This window comes from Porites lutea, chromosome 8 (genome assembly GCF_958299795.1).
Source record: "Porites lutea chromosome 8, jaPorLute2.1, whole genome shotgun sequence".
Lineage (NCBI taxonomy): Eukaryota > Metazoa > Cnidaria > Anthozoa > Scleractinia > Poritidae > Porites > Porites lutea.
Genome location: NC_133208.1, coordinates 87,485 through 110,504, shown reverse-complemented (window position 1 = coordinate 110,504; position 23,020 = coordinate 87,485). Strand labels below are relative to the sequence as shown.

Below are 23,020 nucleotides of genomic sequence, written 5' to 3'. Positions count from 1 at the left end.
TCCTTTAGGAATGAAGTCGGTGTAATTTGCGTGAAAAATATAAACTTTGCTTCTAGGCCTAACATGTACTTCTCGGAACAAGGTAATGTTGATGATGACGCCACCTTTATTACGATATTTTTGGTTTCATTCAATTTACAGTCTTGCTGCCTCATGCAGTCTGCAGTCTGCAAATGTCATACACCGATGAAACAGCGAGTCGAACAGTTGTACACAGTCAGTGTTTATATTAGAAACATACAGCTGATACAGTGTATGAATAATTATTGTTGAGGTATTACTGTATACCCATTGCAATTCATTGTTTGCTGATTATGTTTGTGTTTATTTACATTAGCTAGCCTGTTTAAAACTCGTGCATCACCTAATATAAACAACCTTAGGGCAGCACTTCACTTCTGGTATGGACACTCTAGTAGTATGGATTGTCTGATGGTTTAAATGGTTCTTGAAGGGTGTCTGGGAAGGCTATTTTTCGGGGCATGCACGTAGTGGTAGCGGCAGGGCCTGGAATACTGCTAACAAACAGCCCAAGTTGAGATTTCATGTCAGAAATAGGCCTTGCATGTGAAGGCAGCAATGAAGCAAGTAGACAAATTAAGTAAAAGTAATGCTTAATTTTATTGTTTCTACCTAAACTCTTATTTTTTCAGATCTGGCTCATTGACTCATTGACTCATTTGACTCATAAAACATCCGTTCTGAAAGATGGAAGGTGTACCTGCCAAAAGGCTGGGTCGAGCCACCTACAATAAAACTTTTTCAATGGAGGAAATTGACCGAAACTGTTTACAGCTCTCATGCGCGTTATTTTATGGATTAATACACATTTCACTCACCTTCTCGGAAAGAGATGTTGGAACTGCACTATCCTACCGTGACAAAAACCATTTTGGGGCTTCAATATCCAGGAAAACCAACTTTAAAAGTAGCATTTGGAAATGGCAACGGCGCCATTTTCGAAAACTCCTCGAAGGCGCGCTTCTCTCCTCGTGACGTCACGATGGCCAAGATCGTCAGGACAAACAAACTACCAAGTTCACCTGCCTCCCCCGCTAGGCGGAGTCTTTGAGCTGTTCGATCTCAAAGAAAGGGAAACCACTGCAGCATGCAGGTATTTTCTCTTTTTTCAGAAATCTGGTCGTCCAATGTTCTTCCTGACTTAGAGGAGAGGGATGAAAACCAAGAAATCGAAAATACGAAAGTCTCCGGTGAACGAATGACAGACAATTTTTGAAGGTCAGTATGGAACCCCATCCAGGTGTTGTTTATCTTAAAAGTTCTATGAATCAAGGTTTTGATTAACCCCAATTTGTAGGTAAAGGGGCAAAAACTCAGATAACTGGTGAGCAAACCTGTGAAACTCTTTTTCCGGTAAACGGTGGTTACACTTTGGTGTGGGTCAGTGTTGTTGATTAGGACATCTAGGAAAGGTAGAACGTGTAGTCAGTTTCCCGCTCCATTGTAAAGCGTATATTGGGTGTTGATTGTTGATGTAATTAAAGAAAAGGGTTGCATCCTAAACCAAAGGCAGTGACATAGAAAAAGGAGCCTCAGGTGGAAAAAGAAAAAAAGGCTCTGAACTCTGCAGATGTTTAAAAACGTTCGAAGACCTGTACTGTCTTGCATATACTCGGCTCTGTGCCGTGACTGAGAAGTGCCCAACGTAAGGGATTTTAAAGAAGAACTTAGGTGTTCCCTGGGGCTCGACTACTGAATAGGACTGTGTTTTCCCTCCCTTGACTGTTATAACGACTCGAAGTAATCGGATGAATTCAGGCTAAAAGGGAAACGGCGGTATGAGATACGTAAAAGCTGCCATGCGGTACTGAAACTGTGAGGAACAACTTGGTGGAAATCCTGCAAAACCAGCTGGTGCTTTTGACCTTGCTGTTAGACGCGATTGGTAGGAACCAGTGGTGGTCGTTCCTTGTTGTCGCACAGAAATTGCCTTCACGTGGAGGATTTCTTGTGAGTTGTGAAACTTCGGTGTTGCTAAAACGAGGGTAAGGGTGAGGGATTATAAGAAAAAAAGAGGAAAATATAACTAATCGAATGGCAAAATTTCAGTTGCGAGAATATCTAAAACCCAAGACACTTTTACATATTAATCATTTCTTTTTTCTTACAATGTTGATTGACACCAATTCAGTGTTCTCCCTAAATTTTAGTTCAGCATTAAGGGACCATTCATGATGGTAAGGCAAAAAATATGCACCAGAGGGGTGCTTCCATGGGGGGAGGGAGGGGGGTAGTGGAGCGAAGGACATGGCCCACCCTTGCTCTGGAAATTTAGGAGCTAAGTTCTCTCCTAAGTTCCCTCAGTTTAAAGACCTGTTTTACGCAAATTGGGCGTCATTATCTTTAGACAACTATTTAAAACGTTTAATTCCAATAATTTTACTCTGTCTTTAATGTTCTCTTTTCAAAATACGTGGCTCATAAAAAGAAAATCTGAGCGTACTTTAGTACTTTTCCATATATTCATTCTTTTTGTTGTGAGAATACGATCTAAAACTTGCCTGTTTTTTAAAACAATTTACTTAATTGACGACACTCAGTGGATAATTCTTCTCCTTTAAATACCTTTCAGTGGCTGGGATTCCGGCTGGCTGCCTGGCTCCACTAGCCCCCATAGTTATTCCAGGCAGACACATACTCTACTTTTTACTTTTAATATTTTCCTTGTTGTGATTTATTTTTGAGCAAGAGTGATTACAAAAAGAGATTGTTGTTGTTATTCAATCATCTCCGTCCTTTTTTTTATTCTTTAGCTTAGAACTTGCTCAGGATGTTGTCAAGTTTTTCCGGTGCCATTGTTTTTATGTTTACATTTTCTAGATGGCGGGACTGGCACCCCCTTTTGAATACATTCAACCACTGTTTTGTCGAGCGGGAGGTATTTTTGTTGATGGTAACAGTGGTGAGCTCTTCAATTTCTTCGCTTGAGGTTTCAGGGAACGTGGTAGAATCTACATTTTGTACTTTCTGAGTTGGCTCTGGATTTGTCTCTTTGTTGCTGGACTCAGGATCTCACCTATCCAGAGCGGATGTGGAGGAAAAATTATTAAAATATTCATCAAACTGGACTCTGAATGTTGGAAACTCCCCAAAAAGTACTTCTTCAGCCTCAAGGAGCTCACAATCATCATTAAGAAACTGTAAGTAATTAAATTCATCCACTTTTGCCTTTGTAAAAAGAAAGTTTTGGCAACAAAAAACTTGCACAAAGTCTGCTACACAATATTGCCTTTATTTGTTTTTCGGTATTTTGAAATAAGTTGGACAAGTCTGGGGAGAAATTTGAATATCATTAGTCCGTTTTTGTGGAAAAAGCAGATAAACAGATGTTCAAGTGCCCAGAAAAAAAGGAGATAGCAAGTAGCCCCCTCAAGTAACCAATGGTTACCGAGCAAGGACAAAAATCACACAGCTTCGCAAATTATCTGCGTGGAAAATAAAGGGGTTAAAAATCGAAATTGAACCAGAGTAAGGAAGAGTTTATTTCCTCACTATTTCCTTATTTCCCTTTGTGTATTAGGAGAGAAGTTAGTCAACTCACTACAAAGTTGAAATATTTGACATTTTTTTAGAATGGAGTGCTTATCAAGTATGAATAAACTACAGGGCCATATAACAACAGTGAAAATTCTCCAAAGGTATTTATGATTGTTTTTGCTTCTTCAGATTACTTACAGTAATTATAACAACTGGAAAGTTAAAAACACCCTTAATTGCTGTAAAGACAACATGAAAAAACTAGAGTGAAGCATATCCAAGTGAGTAAGCTGAACTTAAGAAGAAATATAAGCCTGTTTTCATTTGTGAAATGAGAAGTCATCATGAGCAGACATTTCACACTGGAAACTGGGCAACACATATAGGGGTCATTCCACGATCATGGATGTTACATTTGCATAAGTGTGGTTAGAGAAAAATCATTAGAACAGATACAAAATAACAATTCCCTTTCACTTTGTTTATGACTGCTAGGTGCTAGTTGCATGTTAAATATAAAACTCATCAAATATAATATTATGCAAAAATTTTTATTTAAACTAGTCATAGTTGTTACTAAATCTGCCCCTGACCTTTTGACTCCATGTGGTTGTCCATGTATTTGCCATGAACCTTTGAAATGCAGTTTTTGTATTAGAGTTTCTGAGTGTAATTCTTTTCTCAATTATTACACTTTGTTTCCTGGTTAATGAAAATCCTCATACATGTCATGCTTAGGATGGACAATTGTTTTTTATACATCTCATAAGGAGTTCAACCAACACTGCAAATGTAATAGAACCATGTTAAACAACAAAACCATCTTTAATTATATATTTGTAACTAACAATATAAAATATGTCCTCAAACTAATGTGTCGAATGACTGCTTTGGCTTCGAGTGTGACATTCTTGAACACACCTGATATAAATGATTTCGTAATAAACTAACCCTACAAAAACATGGAGCACTGTTTCAAGTTTCTCACCTTTGAGATATTTCCCAGTTCACTTTCTCTGATCCTTGTGTTAAATAAAATAATCGGGATTTTGCAATATAAAACTAACCCTACAAACATATGGATCACTGTTTATTATTAAATCCTCAATACCTTAATATTGAACAAAACCCGTTTTTTTTCACGTTAGCACCTTTCTTGTTTTTGACTGGGTTTTGATAACATCTGAGCTATTCCTGATGTGGTTTGAATCGAGTCTGTCAATCCACATTGCTGATTTGTGTCTCACAAATCAAGTTCTTTAATCGGTCAGTGTAAAACGCAGACTGCGGACTGCAGACTGCAGACTGCGGACCAAGGGTAAAATGCAGACTGTGTGTAAAATGCAGACTGCAGACTAAGAGTAAAACGCAGGCTGGGGTAAAATGCAGAATAAAGACTGTAGACTTTTTTAAACATTTGTGCTCCTTCTTCTTCAAATCGGTGAAATAGCTAGCCGGTATCAGTTACACACTTCGCTTCCTAGTCGAAGTGAATTGCACATTCGCCAGAAGTTTCAATGAACATCCAAACAGCTTAAGTCTGCGTACCTTGATTTGCAATACTTTCATAGAAGGTCATCCAAATTTCCTGCAGAACATCTTTCTTTGTTGTTGGAATGACTTACCCTTTTTTTATCGCCATAATTCTTCCTTTACAGTATTTTGGGTCAGCAGCTTTCATTTAAACGTAAACATAGTGGTGTTGTACCAATTCACGGTCCCTGGTCACGTATATCGAAAACTTCGCATCAAAAGTTAAAGCGTGAAGTCTCTTGGATGGAAAAAAGGTTCAAGATTGTGATTATGTTTTCGGGTCGACGACGACGTTCCAGAGAAGAAAGGAATGGATTTGTGAGAGCAGATGTCATCAAGTAAGTGTTCGTCTACATGTATTTGCGGGATTTTTTTGCCCTTAAACCCTTCCACGACTACAGTTTATGCTCGGTCTGCATTTTACCCCAGCCTGCGTTTTACTCTTAGTCTACAATCTGCATTTTACACTCAGTCTGCATTTTACCCCTGGTCCGCACTCTGCAGTTTGCAGTCCGCAGTCTGCGTTTTACACTAACCGGTTCTTTAATACCAAACAATTCCAGTACTGCTAAATAGCTTTTTCATTAAAAGAAATCGGAAAATAGATGTGCTACAAGACATACTCACCTTTTAGCTTGGCATGAAATCCTGACACAATTCGGCGAATGCGACTTGTTGCCAAACCCAGTTTGCGCGGTTGCTGGGCCAGGCGCACAAGCTGAAAATTAACCGGGACTACCGTGCGCACCTAGTTTCATCAAATCGAGAAAATTTTCGCATACAGTACAAGTACTATACGATACTTTTTCTTTACGCGGGGGACATTAGGGTGCCTCCTCGGGTTCCGGCCTTTGGGCCGGAACCCTGCGGGGGCAATAAATAAAGCTGTCATAGAGATGTTACAACCAAGGAAACCACGTTCTTAAGTGCAAATGTTAAATATTAAATTCCTGTGAATTCTGCAAGCATAACTAAAAACAAATGATAGTGATACCACAATTAAAGAGTGATAAATATTTCTTTTGTGATATGTGCCTTCTTTGCTTGGTGACAAAACAGTGCCATGGATGTTACATTCCGGAACATGGACGTTACAGTGTGTAAAAAAGATAAAGAAATCAGTGATGTCAAAAATGTAAATTCCCTATACCTTCTTTCTTTCTCACAAACATTAGAAAACTAGCCATTAGTTTTGAAATAATCTTTATCTTTTCCTTAAATTTTCACCTTTTTGATGAAAAACATAAGTCACTAAGTAAATGTTTGTGACTCATCTTTAAGCTGATCTTCATGTACTTTTTTTGTTTCATGATCTAAAAACTTCAAAGAAGCTGCTGGTAGAAAAGGTGTTTCTAAAAGAAAAGCCTTGTTTCAAGCTCTTTCTCAGCATTGTGATGAAAACTGGATATATGTTTGATACTTGGTCTATTAATTAGAGTATCTTTGGGTTCCACATTATTCTCAAATTTTAGACGCCGTTGCATTGGTAATTTAGAAGTTTCCACAGAGCTATATTGACCACTTGATATGTTTACTTCAATAGATGAAATACATGTAGCAAGTAATACACTTGACATTTCTGTTGACTGTGGTATATGCAGATTAATAATGTTGTCCTTATAATAATTTGCTATTGTCTCCAATAAGATTCTAAGTGCTCTCTTTAACTCCATAATAATATTCAGCAATGCTGAATATTATTGTTGTATAACAAATTAATATTAGAACCAGGCTTTTTTGGCAATTATTAGTGAGCTTCCTAATTTTGTTGTTGTCATAATGTAACATCCATGAAAGTAACATCCATGAAGTATGACAAATTTAACGTCAAATTTCTTGTGTGGCCCTTTGGAACTGATTGGTTTTGTTACCACAGATGTATATTACTTGGTCAAATAAAAAAGCATTTTTGTTATTTTTTGCATCAGGCAGACAACAGCTTTGAGAGAAAAAAAATCTTTTAAATTTCATGGACATTACGTAACGGCTATGTCAATAGTTTTGGCAGTTACTGATTTCTCCAAAAAATATTTTTTATTTTTTACTGTAATTTGAAAATACTGTGGTTTTTAATGGAGAGCCATATTTCATGTTATATTAATTTTGATCCTTCAGTTTAAACAAAAAACTAGCCGTTTAAACACGGAAACGTAAAAACTATTGTGACGAAAAAACTGGAACTAAATCACAGGAAAAAATAACGGATTCCCATTTTTGGATATTTTGGGATATTTAAAGAATACCCACAAAAATCCCAAATTTGGAAGAGTGAGACAAGTCCCAATCAGGGAACTTGGTTGGGAATTCCCTGGTTGAGACTTGTCTCACTTTGCCAAATTTGGGATTTTTATGGGTATTCTTTGAATACCCTAAAATATCCAAAATAGGGAATCCGTTATTTTTTCCTGTGAATTAAACAAAGGAAAACTTTATTGAACAGAAAGTACTTTTATTAACTTAAGAATCAGCTTCACATATATATGTCATATGATTGTCATAATGCTGAAGAAGAGCTTTTTCACTACTCATCTCCTCTTGACAAATCCAACAACTGTGTTTCTCAATAACTGCTGATGGTTTAGACAGACAGCCATTTCTCTGGGAATATTTAGGTGACGTTACCTGAGTATATTTACATTTATGAGGCTTTTCCCCAGAGTGAACTCTGTTATGTTTTTTCAAGTTTCCTGCGGTGCTAAAACACTTGCCACCCTGTTTACATTGATAAGGCTTTTCCACAGTGTTAACTCTGTTATGTTCCTTTAAGCTTTTTGCTTGGCTAAAACACTTGCCACACTGTTTACATTTATAAGGTTTTTCCCCAGTGTGAACTCTGTCATGTCTTTTTAAGTTTCCTACTTCGCTAAAACACTTGCCACACTGTTTACATTGATAAGGCTTTTCCCCAGAGTGAACTCTGATATGATTCTTTAAGCTTCCTGGTACGCTAAAACACTTGCCACACTGTTTACATTCATAAGGCTTTTCCCCAGTGTGAACTCTGTTGTGTGTTTTTAAGTTTCCTGCTTCGCTAAAACACTTGCCACACTGTTTACATTGATAAGGCTTTTCCCGAGTATGAACTCTGTTATGTTCCTTTAAGCCACCTGCTTGTCTAAAACACTTGCCACACTGTTTACATTCATAAGGCTTTTCCCCAGTGTGAATTCTGTTATGTGTTTTTAAGTTTCCTGCTTCGCTAAAACACTTGCCACACTGTTTACATTGATAAGGCTTTTCCCGAGTGTGAACTCTGTTATGCCTCTTTAAGCTTCCTGGTACGCTAAAACACTTGCCACACTCTTTACATTCATTCATTTTTCCCAGCGTTGTGTGTTTCGTGTGCCCTGGGCTGCCCTGCTTGGTTAAAACACTTGAAGGGTATTGAGCTAGTTCTTCTAAGAGTTCCTGTTGTCAGAAAAATGAATCATTATTAGTCAAAGTCAAACCCCGGGGGGGGGGTACTGCCATATATGGGCTATATAGGTATGTGCCGCTGTGAAGGGTATGGTTTTCAAGCAGTTTACTCTAGGATAGGGTATATAAATCAGAGCGTTTGGCTCTAGAATAGGGTATCATTTTTCAGGAAACTGATCAGTTGGTTGAAGATTTTATCTAGACTAGGTACACAGCTACTCTAGGATAGGGGGATTTGGGGAGTTTACTCTAGTATAGGGTATCATTTTTCAGGAAACTGATCAGTTGGTTAAAGATTTTATCTAGACTAGGTACACAGCTACTCTAGGATAGGGGGATTTGGGGAGTTTACTCTAGTATAGGGTAGCAAGATTCAGCTGAACTAGCTCTGGTAAAGGTTAAGGGTTTCAGGCTCCCAGCGGCACATCCCCACCCAGAAATTCCTAAAGTGCCCCCCCCGGGAGTCAAACCTACAAACCTAAAACTGTGAAGGACACATAATTTAACTAGTGTGTTTCGATCCGTCTATTGTCACAGTTAAACAGTCCTCTATTGTTAGTCAAATTGTCAGTTGTCCAGTCGTTCTCTCATAGTTAGTTGAAGACTTGTATTACTTATTCTACACACTACTATCAATGACTCACTTTAGAAAGCTGGTTTACTAACTTAGAACAAATGCCTCTGAATCATAGTCAACAGTTATACAAACGACTTATTGACAAAATCAAGCAAAACTAACTAGGAGAGAACGACTGGACAACTAACAATAGATGACTGTTTAACTGTGACAATAGACGCATCAAAACGCACCAATTACATTATGAGTCTTCATAGCCAGTTACATCCATCATGGCTTAACGGACAGACGACCAATAAGATCACAACAAAATTGACCAATTAGGTCAATAACCGGTGTATAATACCATCAAGTAACGTGATACAACTCATGTTGACTCTGACGATGAATACCACACAGGTTGTCGAAACGTCAGTAACTGTAATAATAACACGCACATCCTGAGCTTGTGGCGCTTTACAATGTAAAAAGGGGAAAAAATGAAAAAAAATTACATATCATAAGCATATTGGAATAAACTAGTAATAGTTCACACTACAGCTGCCCCCGCTCTGTATATTGTCAGTCAATAGTATTCTTGCTCGTTGTGTAGCTCTTTGAAATATACCGATTCATAATAAAGATCTCACAATATTCCATACAAAAGGTGAGATAAATACAGGAAATGCAAGGTTCCATGCATGGTTTCAGTTCGATTTACACAGCTTTGATTAAAACATTCTCAGTTTTGAGAATAGTTTTTTCTGAACCATAAGAAATGATTTAATTAGAAGTTGAATTTTTCGCTATTTCTCTTTCGCTTTTTACATTCAGTTCATTCTATTTGCGAGAAAGGAAGCCCTAGAAATTAAAAAGGTGTTTGATCAATTCACGCTCACGCATTCTAGTCTTACTTTAAACTTTCTAGCGGAAGGACATCTGTGAGCAGGGAATAAGTCAGCACAGAATTTGATTGTCCGCGAATTTGTGTAATCATCCATCGTTCTGCTAGTGATAAGCTATCCATTGTTCACTTGTCTTGCTTGTCTGGGGCTGAGTCTTATTCCGGTCAAAGACAGAAAAAGAGTGTCTGGCAAGGTTTCCAATCAAAGATTTGTGAACTCCCGTGTCTGGCAAACTCTCCAAGTGTTTATATATTTAACAATTATTTCTCGAGCCCAAATGGGCTCTGAGTCAATTGGCCTCATGGGCTATTGACTCAGACGCCATGAAGGCGAGAGAAATAATATCGTTTTAGTAAAATCCAACTAATTGGTCAAAAATATCGCAAAAAAACGACATTAGCTATAGTTAAAGCTAGACTTTAATCTTTTTTTGCCGTAAAGCAGGCGCTTTTTGCTGTTAGTGGACTATAACATAAAGCCTAGTAGTAGCTCAACCAATCAGAGTGCAGCATTGATAATAGACCACTAGTTGAATTTTACTAAACACGGTTATGCGCACCATTTATATGGCCATGTCTCAAAAGGACTGGAAACAAACAAATCCAAGAATTTAATTGGCTAAAATCGATCTTGACCGCAGAACGATCTTGTTGTCCTCAAAAAGATACAAACAAAGAATATGAAAAAATTGGACCTTCACGAGGAAGCAGGTAAATAAAACGAGCAAACGCTGGCAAATTTGAGTCCTGCCGAGGAAGCTATGAGCAAAGTTGAAGTCGAAATGAGAAATTTTTGCAGGAGCAGAAATCAAATAACACTCGATACAGGACTAAGAGCGATTTAAACGCATAAAGTCAGTACCTCCACTACAACACAGCAAAATGTCTTCACATTCCAACAAATCCAGCCTCAGGCAATTTTTGCCGAAGCACATATTGACAAGTTCGAAGGCTGCACATTCAACATCATCGTTTTAATTTTCTGTGGTGATCAGTCAAAGATCTCAAGGCCGAATGAGAACTGATTGCTGAGCGATCGAGACACAAACAGGCATTACTTACATTGCAGTTGCACGTTTGGTCACTTTTCATATATTGTTGTTTCAACCACAAGCTTTTTCATTGAGCCAGTATGAAAAATTTTGTCTTCATTCATTGACGAAGTTTGTGCAAAAGCGGGACTTTGAACAGTTATGTGTCGGTCAAATCGAAACTTCAACATCTCCCCCCCCCCCTTCTGATGGGCATTTGACACCTTTGCCATCCCGGGAGAAGAGAATTTGATTATCAGAGTCCTCCAGGGGGTGGGGAATTTGAACTGCACCCTCAATTTCATGTGAAATCCCTGGCGTGGCGAGCTGTCGTGGGGGACGTGGTGTTAGAGGATTTTCATGGAAAAGATTGTGCCTTTGAGGCCAATTGGTTACGAGTTTTGTGCCGTATTTGAAGATATTTAAATTTTGATATTTTTAATATTGGATTCAGGCTTTGAATAAATGAATGTATTAAGTTGTGTTTATAATGAATTACAATACCTATACCGGCTATTCAAGTGAGCGATGATGCACGAGACTTTTGTTCTTAGTAAATACGCTAACAGTGTTTCCCATTTTTTTTTATACTGAATGCGGATTATTTGCTGTATTTATAAAGATTTTGTTCGACAATTGAAGACGTTTCTGACGTCCTTCCGTCATTTATTTGCCTGTGAAATGTCCCTGGGGTGGGGGCATTTGATCACCTGAATGGACCCTAGTGTGGGACATTTGAACGGCGTTTTGGCCCGGGTAGGGGGGAATTTGAACAATAATTTTCAAAATAGTCAAATGCCTGGGGGGGATGTTGAAGCTTCGATTTGACCGATACATTATTTTTGTCCCGTTTGGACTGGAGACCAGTGACAGAAGAAAGTCAGCTGAATGCTTGAGCCTGCGCAGGGAAGCAAATAAAACTATTTATGTTTTTGTTTCTTTGCTTTCTTGTTTGGCCATATAATAAACATCTTATTAACCAAGCTAGGTCGGTCTGTAATTGGGAGAATCTTGACCTTGGTCACTGGTACAGACCTCACTACTGGCGACCTTGGCGGGGTGAAGATTCTCCCATACAGACCTCCCGCTCGGTTATTAAGAGCTAGATAACTTCATCTGCGCTTAACGAGTGTCTTTTGGTCCATAACTTTAAAAAAAACTGCTCCACAGAATGTCACTGATTACACGTAACGCAAAAGAGTATCGAAGTATGACTATGACAATAAATGTCATAAAATCTCCCTAAGTGATCCCTTTGGGATTTTCTGTCTTTACTTCATCCTAACCGTTTCGTACAAGCAGTAGAAACAATAGAAACGTCGTCATTACCTACCGATTCCTCGTGGCCTCTGTTCAAGCATTTTTTTCTGGCATACTGACTGTATATTTCAACTGTAAGTACTTTCCTTAATATGCGCACGAGTTACTAGATTGCCTCTTGGGATTGCGCCTTCTGGGCGAAATCCCTGCGGGGTCAAAAATATTAAAAATCTATTTACAATCCATATATATTACACGTCTTAAAATCATTTTACAAAAACAATGACCACTCTCTAAAAATTGCCTAAAAAGACATGTTTTCAATCCTTTCTTAAAACCAGTTAAAGATGGTGACTTGCGCAAATCCAGTGGTAGCGAATTCCACAGTTTAGGGGCACACACTGAAAAAGCCTTGTCCCCATAAGTTTTCATGAATGATCAAGGTTGTTCTAACAGCTGCTTAGATGCAGACCTAAGTTCCTGGAATGCGATTGATAACTAAGTCTGTCTGCCAGATTGCTAGGTGAAAGGTTATAAGTTATTTGAAAACTAGCAAGAGAATTTTAAAAACAATACGATAACTAACAAGAAACCAGTGAAGGTTAAATAAAACAGGCGCAATGTGATCAAATTTACAAGTCTGAGTAACGATTCTGGCAGCAGTGTTCTGAACATATCGAGGCTTCTTCAACTGCACTTTTCTACAGCCATAGAGCAAGGAATTACAATAGTCTAGTTTAGATGTTATAAAAGCATGCACAGCAATTTCCCTAGACTCCTGTGTGAGACATTTTCCCATCTTTCTATCAACAACAACAGTCTTATTCAGGATTACGTTCACCCGGACGATCAAACCCAACCTACTTTTGGTTAAAGGTCAAAACCTGACTCGTCCCCAGTTGTCTCTCATTACTAGTATTTGGCATGGAAGACTAGAACAGGCTCTTTAACTGTTTAAGTTTACTTAGTAAACGAGGCATTAATTTTTTTTTTGTTTATAACCAGCCACCTTCCTCCCGTCTGGAAAACTAGCAACTGTCTTCTAAGGGTACTTATGTGTTAATCTTGGCGAAGCAAATGACACCATGGATTCTTCTATTTCAAATGTATGGGGGACATCGCTGAAGACTTCATTTAGGATTTCCAAGGTGATTACAGAACCTTGCATCAGCTTTACCAGCTAACTTTGCAGAAGGTTGTTTTCTTCCCAGCAAATTGTGGTGGATTTGTTCAATGCTTTAGAACTGGCATTAATGTTTCACTGAAAATTCTTAAAGCTTTAACAGGGACTTTTAAGTCCTTAGTAAGCTTAACATTTTGTACTCTTAACAAAAATAAACTTATGTCTTACGGGTAACCATATGTATGGCACATTATCTTGAGTAAGTTTAGTGTCTTCGAAGCAAATGACTTCATGTTTGTACATTATGATTACTATTTATAAGGCTATCAAGCCTAAGTATACCAGAAATCGAGCAAAAGGTAAGAAAATAAAATGAAACTCAAAACTACAACAGTGGTGGATCCAGGGGAGGGGGCGCCCCTTATTTTTAGACCAAACTTGAGGCCCGAAGGGCCGAAGAAATCTTTTTGGAGACCCTCCCCCACTCCTTATCTCAGGATCTGGATGTCCAATGACTACTGGGCATTTTCAAAGATGGGGAGACCTCTTATCCTTCATTCCCTGGTCCTCCACTTTCCAAGATGGCGGCCGAGTCAAATTTCCCACCCTTGGCACGTTCAGGATGTCAATGCGTTCAGTGAGTCCAATTCCCGTGGGTTGCCCCCCGCCACCACCACCCCACCCCCCATCCTTGGGCAAACCATTGATAGGTGTATAATATACCAGTCACAAGTTCATTCCATTTCTCAGTCTTCAAGTTAGTGACGAGAATTTCCCTACAAGAAATATATGGTGCCAAGCCAAGGGCTTTATTGAGGTTTCAGTTTAAATGGTCCCAAACTTCTCCGGTTTTCACTCATATCATTGCAAGATTCCTGTAATACTCAGGGAAATAGAAAACAAAGGTTATGCAAAATTTGGGGTCAAATAAGGTGCATTATGGGAAATGTGGAAGTGGCGTATTGAGCAAAAAAAACTTTGCACGTGCATCACTCTTGACTTCAAGCACTTGTCACTTCTCGTGAACTGCGAGTGTCCGAGCCATAAACCATGAATATCTCAATACTGATTTAGTAGTAAGAGCAAATCAGGAACACAACGTAATTAAGACAATGGTCGACGTCCTCTTTTCCATGATTGTATAACTTAGCTGTGAATTGACCCCACAGCCCCCCTGAGATACTTTTTCAGGAGGCGACATCCTCGGAAAAGTTGAAAAGTTTTCTCCAGAATAAAAGAGCAAAAAACTTTTTCTTTCTTTGCTGAACGACTGTCGGTTCAAACATTTGGACGAATTTAATCACCAATGAGAAAAATTGATGGTTCTCCCCCATTTGTATTAGATTCAGCACATGTGGAATAAAACTTTTGAACGGGGCCTTATATAACCATTCTCCGATATAAAAGATGTCCATTTTTTCCTCTATAACTCTGCGGACGACTTTCTGGAGTTATTCTTAGCTTCTGCATACAAACATTTCACATACTTTTGATTCATTTACCCACTTAGCTGCATTATAGTTACGGCTCGGTATCCTATTTATGCGATTAACTTTTAAACAGAAAGGCGGCACTCAGCATCCTCAAGTACTTTTCTAAATGAATGCTATTTAGGGAGCGCGTTTCATTGAGGTTTAGCTTCACGATAGAATTTTTTAACTTGGCAAAAACGCTGCTGATGTTGTGAATGTGCAACTATCTCACAGGGGTACATAGTGGATTCTCTTCTTCATGTACAAAAAAGTCACGAGAAAGTTCTGTCATAAAAAAAATGCTAGCCCAACTTGAGCAACAATTTCATACGCTTTTATACTTTGCAAATTCTTATCAGTACAAGAACATAATGAAGCCTTTATTAGCCACAAATGAACATTCAATCTCTGATTTCGAAGCACGACAATGCTGTTTTACTGCCGGCGTTTCAAAGCCGAACTTCATTGCTATGAAAGTCATCCTACACTAGGGTTTTTTACCAATAGGAATTTTAAAGTTCATACCTTTATCTTTTCGTTTCCCGCACTGCTCCAAGCTTCAAGACTTCAACACGTTGAACTAATACAGTAAAGAGTTTGAAAAGCTATTTGTAGTCGGGTAGCGAACGAAAGCATTAATTAACACAAGATACTTTTGTTCTGCTTTTCCGTCTGGTGAATAAATAGCATGGCACGTGAAAACGTCCCTTCTGCATGCTCTGTGAAATCATACACAACACAAGCAAAATACAACTATACTGATATATAGACGCCATGCTTGAAGTGTGGGAAGAAGGAGAAAAGTAAAGAAAAATGTTTCAAAATTTATTGAATTTCTACCCCGTGAAAAAGGAGTTTTAATATATCCGAGGTAGCTTTCCTGCAATAAAGTTATACTTGCTATATGAAAATAGCGGTGTTTGTCTTCTTGCATTTTTGTCACCCACGTTTTTAATTATTATATTTTATGAATTCTCAGAATTACTGATTCCACACGCGAGAATGTAGTGTTACTCCGTACGTGCGAAAGTTTTCCACGCCACATCTCTTCTACATTTTTTTGTGGAAAAAAATACTGGTTAACCAATAGAAAACTTGATGAACGATGAACTACCAATGAGATTTGACAATGAATATCGCGCGCGACAACCAAAACTGGTTTTAATTACCCTTTTAGTCAAACCACTTTTATTTCACCATAAAGCGAAACTTTGATTTGGCTTGTCCTGTCTCACAATATTTGCCGAAGTTGTTGTGTTTTACGTAAAAAAATAACGATGAAACCATCTGACACAAAAAGGAAGAACTGAAGAATCGAGGAAACAGTCTTAACACGAAAAAGGTGCGAGAAACTGGCGTTTTCAACATCACTGCAATCTTTTGACGCATTGTTTATTCGTCGATGAACTTTCCTTCAGGATTAGTCGAGCCAAGGAGAAGCTGACTCGGTAAGTCTGTTAATATTTAAAGCTTGCACATGAAGTACTGAAGGTTAACTTCATTTGGGACCACCAGAGAAGTACATGTATGAGGTTTGGCAGACGTAAAAGTTTGATAATGGTCGCTCGTTCTTTCTCTACGACGGTCGTGACTGTTCGTGTACCTATTGCTTTTCATTTTCAGCAAAGGGTGAATTCCATGTTGCGGACATTACGTTCAGATACTAAAATTAATATTTTAAACCCCAATTTAGATGCCAAAATGTTCATGAAGGGTGTTCAAACATATCTAGAAAGTATTATTAGCGTTCCCTTTGTACCTAATAAAAGGATGCTTTGGTTAGCTCTTAGGACCTTGAAGGGATGAGTTGAAGAAAGTGTGTTGCGGACATTACGGTTTAAACAACCACTTTTTAAAGTAACTTTCTTTAATTAGATTTTTCAACTGTCAAAGAAAAATTCCATGCAACCTTGTTCCAGTGATTCTACAAACAAAAGTTTGTGTTGCGGACATTACACAAAATTTTTGCGGACATTACAGTTTTGGGAACACATTTTTTATCATTCACTTCCTAGTCAGTGTTGCTGACTGTGGCTATGTCCATTTGTTCTTTAGTTACTTGTCTAAAAATGATGCTGTGAAATTATCATTTACTTTATTTATGTTCTATTATAATATTATATAATCTCGTGCTGAGACCTAGTATCATGCAATACCAGTCAGATTTTTTCTGCTATACTGACTCCTTAAAATAATCAAATAATAATTCTTCTTCAAAACATTCTCTCTCTTTGCTTTTGCATGTCATGCAGAATCCATCTTTCGGTAGAAGCACTTATTATTGAAATTTACCTTTAAATGTAAATATTCATGTAATATGAATTTTCTTTCTTGTCCAACAGGAAGCAACTACAAGCATGGTAGACTGAGAGAAGGTTACATTAATGGGCACACAGTGTTGGACACTAGATGGAGACAAATCAACTGGCTGGATGACATAACATACACCTAGTACAAGGCAACTGGATAATGGAGAGGACGGACTGGAGGGAAAACAAGACAGCTGGCTAGGCAATGGACAGGGCAAACTAGAGCTGGCTGCTGGATGACATCACCCAGGATGGATTAGAGGGCAAGTGATGTGAGACATCATGTGTACCTGGTTCAAGAGTTGGGCTGTGGATTGTGGAGAGTCTTGCAACATCTGGTTTGTATTGCATGATATTTTAATTGACTAGAAATGGTAAAAGAATTGTTTTAAAACATCTTAGTTTAATATTATCATACTCTTTAAATAATAGCAATAATAATAATATCTAAATCCTGATGATAAAAACTAAGTCAAAATTTTTGGCCCTGCCCGGGAGGCCTGAATGTGGGGTACAGCTGGCCTGGGGTTTTCCTCCTAGGAGCAAGTGGACATACGGGGAGGTTTTTCACCCAGCTGTTGTTCCACAACCCCCATTCACACAATAGAACTTAAATATTATATATCACATAAAATACACAACAATGAATCATAATCTACACAGTTGTTGTATGACTGAAAGAACTTCCTTATAATTGCTGTGTTTTTTTAACGAGTAATTTTTGCAACCTTCAGAAATTACTTTTAATTATTGTAAGGGGTTCCAGAAAATAGTCTGAAATTTACAGAAATTAAATATTTGCCTTTTACCAGGCAAAATTAATTTTCGCCAGTCTCCTAATGAAAACAGGTGGAATAAGTTCAAAAATCTTTTATTTCTAATTGGCATCTAGACACTTTTTCAGTCATGTGACAAACTGAAATATATAATTCACTGATTACCTTAAAGTTAAATTCCACTTTTTTATTAGTAATAATTCCAGTGTGTGTGCCACCATTGCACAAACAGAGGCCATTGGGAAGTGTCATTTATCAGCATTATATTTACCGTACTTGTAGGATTTGTTTTATTGGATGAATCAATTATTCCGTCAAGGAATGATAAGTTTTGATTTTCAGTTTGCAAATTGCTCCCTGGCACTTGTTTGTTCAATCAGTTAGTTTAAGTTTAACATTTTCACCACAGGATTCCATTGAACAGTATTTTTGTTTGCCAAAGAAACTAGCCAACATTTTGAGATGCCACAAAACAATGTCTGAGCTGGAAGGAGTGTAGAAATTCTATACTGATGACATATCACTACCCAGATTTGGGAATTACTTCACTTTGTTTGAGGCAAATTTCCTACACGGCACAACCTATCAGAAACACAACCTAGATAGGTGATAGGTCATTAGTATGAAATTTCTATGTTTGTTCCGTGAACATCATTTCATTGGTAAAACCAGTCATGGCATCAAAATAATTTATTTTGCCGCATTCTACAGTGGGAGTCAAACAATCTTAAGTTTAAGGAAGGAATTAGGTCACACTTCAAGCACAGGTTTTTGTTTTTTTTAAAGTTGCTGCTTTCAGGTTGCCATGGATACGTCCTTGTGCCTTCCTTGAGAGCTAAAGGTTCCTAGCTCATCATGATGAATTGGATAAGTCAGCTAGCTGATGGCTTGTATAAGATGTTATATGTTTTTTTCTCTGAAATATCTTGCCTTTCACTGGAAATTTCAGTAGGAGGGTGCGGGTCTTTGTGAGCGAATAATCCCTGACATAAGCTATATGTAAAGATATATACAGATTATCGAAATGTTTAAGTATGAAACAGAGTAAGATTTTGTGCATTCTGGAACTGGGGTCGGATACCATACATTATTTTATCATCCAACTTTTAAAGGCAACAGTTCATACCAGAACTAGGGTAGGGAAAATTACATGATGTGGTCTGAAAATACAAAAATGGTTTCCAGGACACATGCTGGACAATAATATATTGTAATCCAACCATAAGCTATAGTAACTATCTTGCTTTAGTACATCGAGGTTACCATTATTTTGTTTTCCTTAAAATATTAGTCAAATTACTAGGAAATTTAAACAATGCAAATATCTTAACACACCAGTCTGCATCCATTTGAATCGGAAACTTAAATGAATTCAATTTTTGGCTGAAAACTGGTAACCTGTAGTTTTAAACTGCTCTTTGGAATCTGGTTTAACATCACGGGTCTTGCTAGGTGGGAACATATCCTTTAGTCATTAATTTGTTTTTTATTTCTATCAATGATAATTATTGCTAAGTATTACTGATCGTACCAGTATATAGCAATCAACACCTCGCTGCCAAAATTCCATGGACAGGACAGGCATCTTCTGCCTTTCCCAGGTTAAGAGCAAAGTTGTTCATTTAGACAAGTGATCTGGGAAAAATTGGTTTCACATTTAGTTTTTCCACACAAGGCAAATTGATCATTTTGCGGGGTTGCTCTTAAATTAATAAGCAAAGGAAGTAGTTAAAAACTGAAACCTCATAAACTTTGATTAAACCTCATTTGTTTATGCTATCTAGGGGTAAAAAAATATTGATCAGGGAATTTCAATCTCAAACTTAAGCACTGAAACACAAATAATAATTAATTTCATGGTTTGCATATTATTATTACATTTCAGCCTGCAGGTACCATGGGAAAAATTCAGGAAATCATATTAACTTTGAAATTTTTTGCCTCCAAAATTGCAACAATTGGCAATATTGCTTCCTTGCATAATTATTAATATTATTGTTACTATTTGTCATTACACCATTTGCACAATTATTTCATTGTACTGCAGATTACCAGGATTTTTTAGTAATTCAAGGATTGTGGAGACTGATTCTTCTAATTTCTCCGCGATCCCTGCATTTAAATAGTCAACTTACAGGGAATTATTAGAAATTCTGGTAGTATTGTAGTCAAGTGAAGCCATTGTTATTATAACCCTATATTATCTACACAACTAACAGCAAGCCCATTAGCACAATTATGACTTTAAGACCCTTAACCAGGCTTCAACTAGCATAAATTGAACTTTCTCTAGCACAAATCATTCTTAGCCAGGGTCTAAGGTTAGTATTTCTGCTTTAGCATTGAAAAAGTCAATTTGAATACTTTCTGGATCACCTTAACAGAGAACCACAAAGAAAAAAATAAGTTTTTAGTTCATTATCTCAGATCTAATTTTTTGGCCTACTACAAGGCATAATTTCTTTTGTGGACTTTTGTTGAACAAAACCAAAAAAATAGAAAATATGCTTAGCATGTAGAGGTTACCCTTCAGCTATGCAAATCTCTGCGTCTCAACTCAGGGACATTATTCAGGTTAGATTTAATGTTTATTCAATATTTCATCCATATATTTATTTAATAGTGTTTAAGGTCAGCACTGGTCTGTTTTTTATGAGAAAAAATATATTTAAATAAATAAACAATGTAATTAAGTACCTTAATAATACATTGTTTTATTTAATATTACTGCAAACATGAACATAGAATGATTCAGATGTGTGTATAAAAAATAAACTAATTGTACAGCGAGGAAATCATGAACAAATCGCACCTCATAACTGATTACATTGTGTTTGTTATTCGTTCTTGTACAGTGTAAAGATATCACTCGTTCCTGCAATGAAAGCCACTTTCAGCCTGAAGATATGAAGAACTGTGAGCACCAACAAAATTAATGGTTTTGGTAATGTACCACTATATTTCAATATGTAACTCTATATTTCAATGTAGAAATTCCAGTTCGACCAGGAATCATGCAGGTAGATGAAGAACCACTTTCTGGATGTGCTACCCCCAAATCATTATTTATTTATTTATCATTTACATGTTCTACATTACAGTGATCCAATATTGTTTTCAGTACTATTTAAGAAAAAAATCAAAATGGCTACGGGGTAAAACTATACTACGACAGAATTGGAATCTCCGATGATATGGTCGTTTGTACTTTATTACGGCCAACTTTTACTGCATTCATCTAAGATGGACGCAGAATTCTATAAGTGAAACATGTTTAATATGATTATCAAATTAAGCATGTGTCACCATGGAGGGAGATCACAATGAGAAATTCTTCCCAAAACAAAATTTTGTTTGAAAAGACTTGTTTAATCTGGTCAGGAATTAAACAAGTTTCATTGTAGAGGGTAATTGATATCAGTAAATCATCAGAATAAAGTCCTTTGCACTTTATTATGTTTTTCTCTGATCATCGATGCCTGTTTGTATAAAGGAATAGAAATAAATACCACAGCAAACAGATGGTAAATATGTAAAAAGCTCTTGCAGGCTTGCTGTTTTGCAAAGTTACTGATATTATATATAAAAAAAACCTTCACTAAACTGAAGTATTCAGTATATAGTGAATTGTTGCCAAGGCCGACATGACGGCTACTCGGTTACCATGTATATCAACTATTGCTGACTTTATTAATGAATAATCACTACTATTAATAAAACAATAAATACGATGTATAGCATTGATTATACACTGATCAATGTCAATCATTGAATTCATTACTAATTTATCTTCACTGAATCACCAGAGTAGTAATTGAAATCTCTCGATCAGTTCCCCACGTTCTTTCTTCGCATTCGACTTGCTCTTTTGCTTTCTCTTTTGCTTTTGTCGCTTTTTGATGCCTTCAAAAGGGTAATAGGATTGCTGGTAAGGTGATCCAGTACCTTCTTTTATGGCTCACAAAAAAGGTCTTAAAAAATCATACAATAGTTTTCTTTTCGACTAATCATCTTTAAAAGACTTAATAAGGAGTTAAGGAAGCCTATAAAACTTGACTTCTCTTACCAATGTCCAAGTTACCTTAAGTATTTATTTATTATTGTTGTACTCACTGTCATTATCAATCTCTCTATACTATTTTAAATAATAAAATCAGTATCATTAATATTATCGATAAAACTTTTACAGACTCATATAAAGTAAAATTCACATTGAAAATGAATTATTACAGTACACTATTATTTAATAAATCCATTTACTCAGCAGTACACCAAGAATGCATTTTTCTGAGGATGAGTAATTGACAGTCCGAATCCCTTCGACTTCGCTGGTTAACCTTGAAAAAATTTTGCATCCTTTCTTTTTACAGCCATTTTTCGTGACCATGCATTGCAATATTTTCTTCCGGTGATGAGTAATATTGATTGTAGTTCATCGAACTCAATTGCTGATAAATGTTCCGATGATTTCACTTTTTTTCTCCTAACACAACATTAACATTAACAATTGGATACATCCATCCATTCCTTCACGCCTTAACATCGCTTTTACCTCAGCTGGGGCTCTGTAACTATTTGGATTGGCTCGTTACGACGTCATTGTCAACATCATCGTTATTTTCGCTTTACTTCATCTGGGCCTATGTAACTCTTCGGATCGGCTCATTATTACCTCATTGTCATCGTCATCAACATCGTCATCATCATCGTTATTTTCACTTTTCTTTATCTGGGCCTATGTAACTCTTCGGATCGGTTCATTGCTAAATAGTCATCGTCATCAACGTCGTCATCCTTATTGTCGTTGTAACTCTCATTATCTCAATACTGCTGTGGTTTCTTAAAGGACTCCAAACTGTTCCTTTTTTGTAATTACATTTTTTGCACGTTTTTTATTAACTGCTTCTGTTGTTCGTCTATGAACAATTTGGTGAGAGAGAAAAAGGGGAAGAGAACATTAGTGTGCACTTAATGATGTTAATGCTCTGCCTCTGTGCATCCAATTCCTTGAAAAAAAAAAATTGACCAAAATCCTCTACTGTCCTTACTATACCTTTGACGAACCCCTCAATAATACATTTATTTATCCTTGCATATCCAACATTTTTATCCAATCAAAATGCACCCGAGTAATGGAGTTA

The 23,020-nt window shown here is 37.1% G+C and overlaps 1 protein-coding gene and 2 long non-coding RNA genes across 3 annotated transcripts; 2 read left to right on the top strand and 1 right to left on the bottom strand.

Annotated features, from left to right (window-relative positions):
- Nucleotides 1-1,164: 1,164 nt before the first annotated feature.
- On the top strand, nucleotides 1,165-3,662 carry LOC140947080 (uncharacterized). Its single transcript, XR_012166916.1, has 3 exons — nucleotides 1,165-1,239; nucleotides 2,842-3,161; nucleotides 3,594-3,662. It is a non-coding gene; the product is annotated as an uncharacterized lncRNA (long non-coding RNA).
- Nucleotides 3,663-7,488: 3,826 nt separating this feature from the next.
- Nucleotides 7,489-8,436, bottom strand: LOC140946688 (uncharacterized). Its single transcript, XM_073395797.1, has one exon. The coding sequence runs from the start codon at nucleotides 8,347-8,349 to the stop codon at nucleotides 7,489-7,491; it is 861 nt and encodes a 286-aa protein (XP_073251898.1). The 5' UTR covers nucleotides 8,350-8,436.
- Nucleotides 8,437-16,007: 7,571 nt separating this feature from the next.
- On the top strand, nucleotides 16,008-20,951 carry LOC140946758 (uncharacterized). The gene is made up of 3 exons (XR_012166858.1): nucleotides 16,008-16,242; nucleotides 17,137-17,441; nucleotides 20,735-20,951. It is a non-coding gene; the product is annotated as an uncharacterized lncRNA (long non-coding RNA).
- The last annotated feature ends 2,069 nt before the right edge of the window (nucleotides 20,952-23,020 follow it).

What these genes read in the sequence shown, in the direction of transcription:
- LOC140946688 (XM_073395797.1), bottom strand. Translation starts at nt 8,349, where the DNA reads ATGAATGAATGTAAAGAGTGTGGCAAGTGTTTTAGCGTACCAGGAAGC.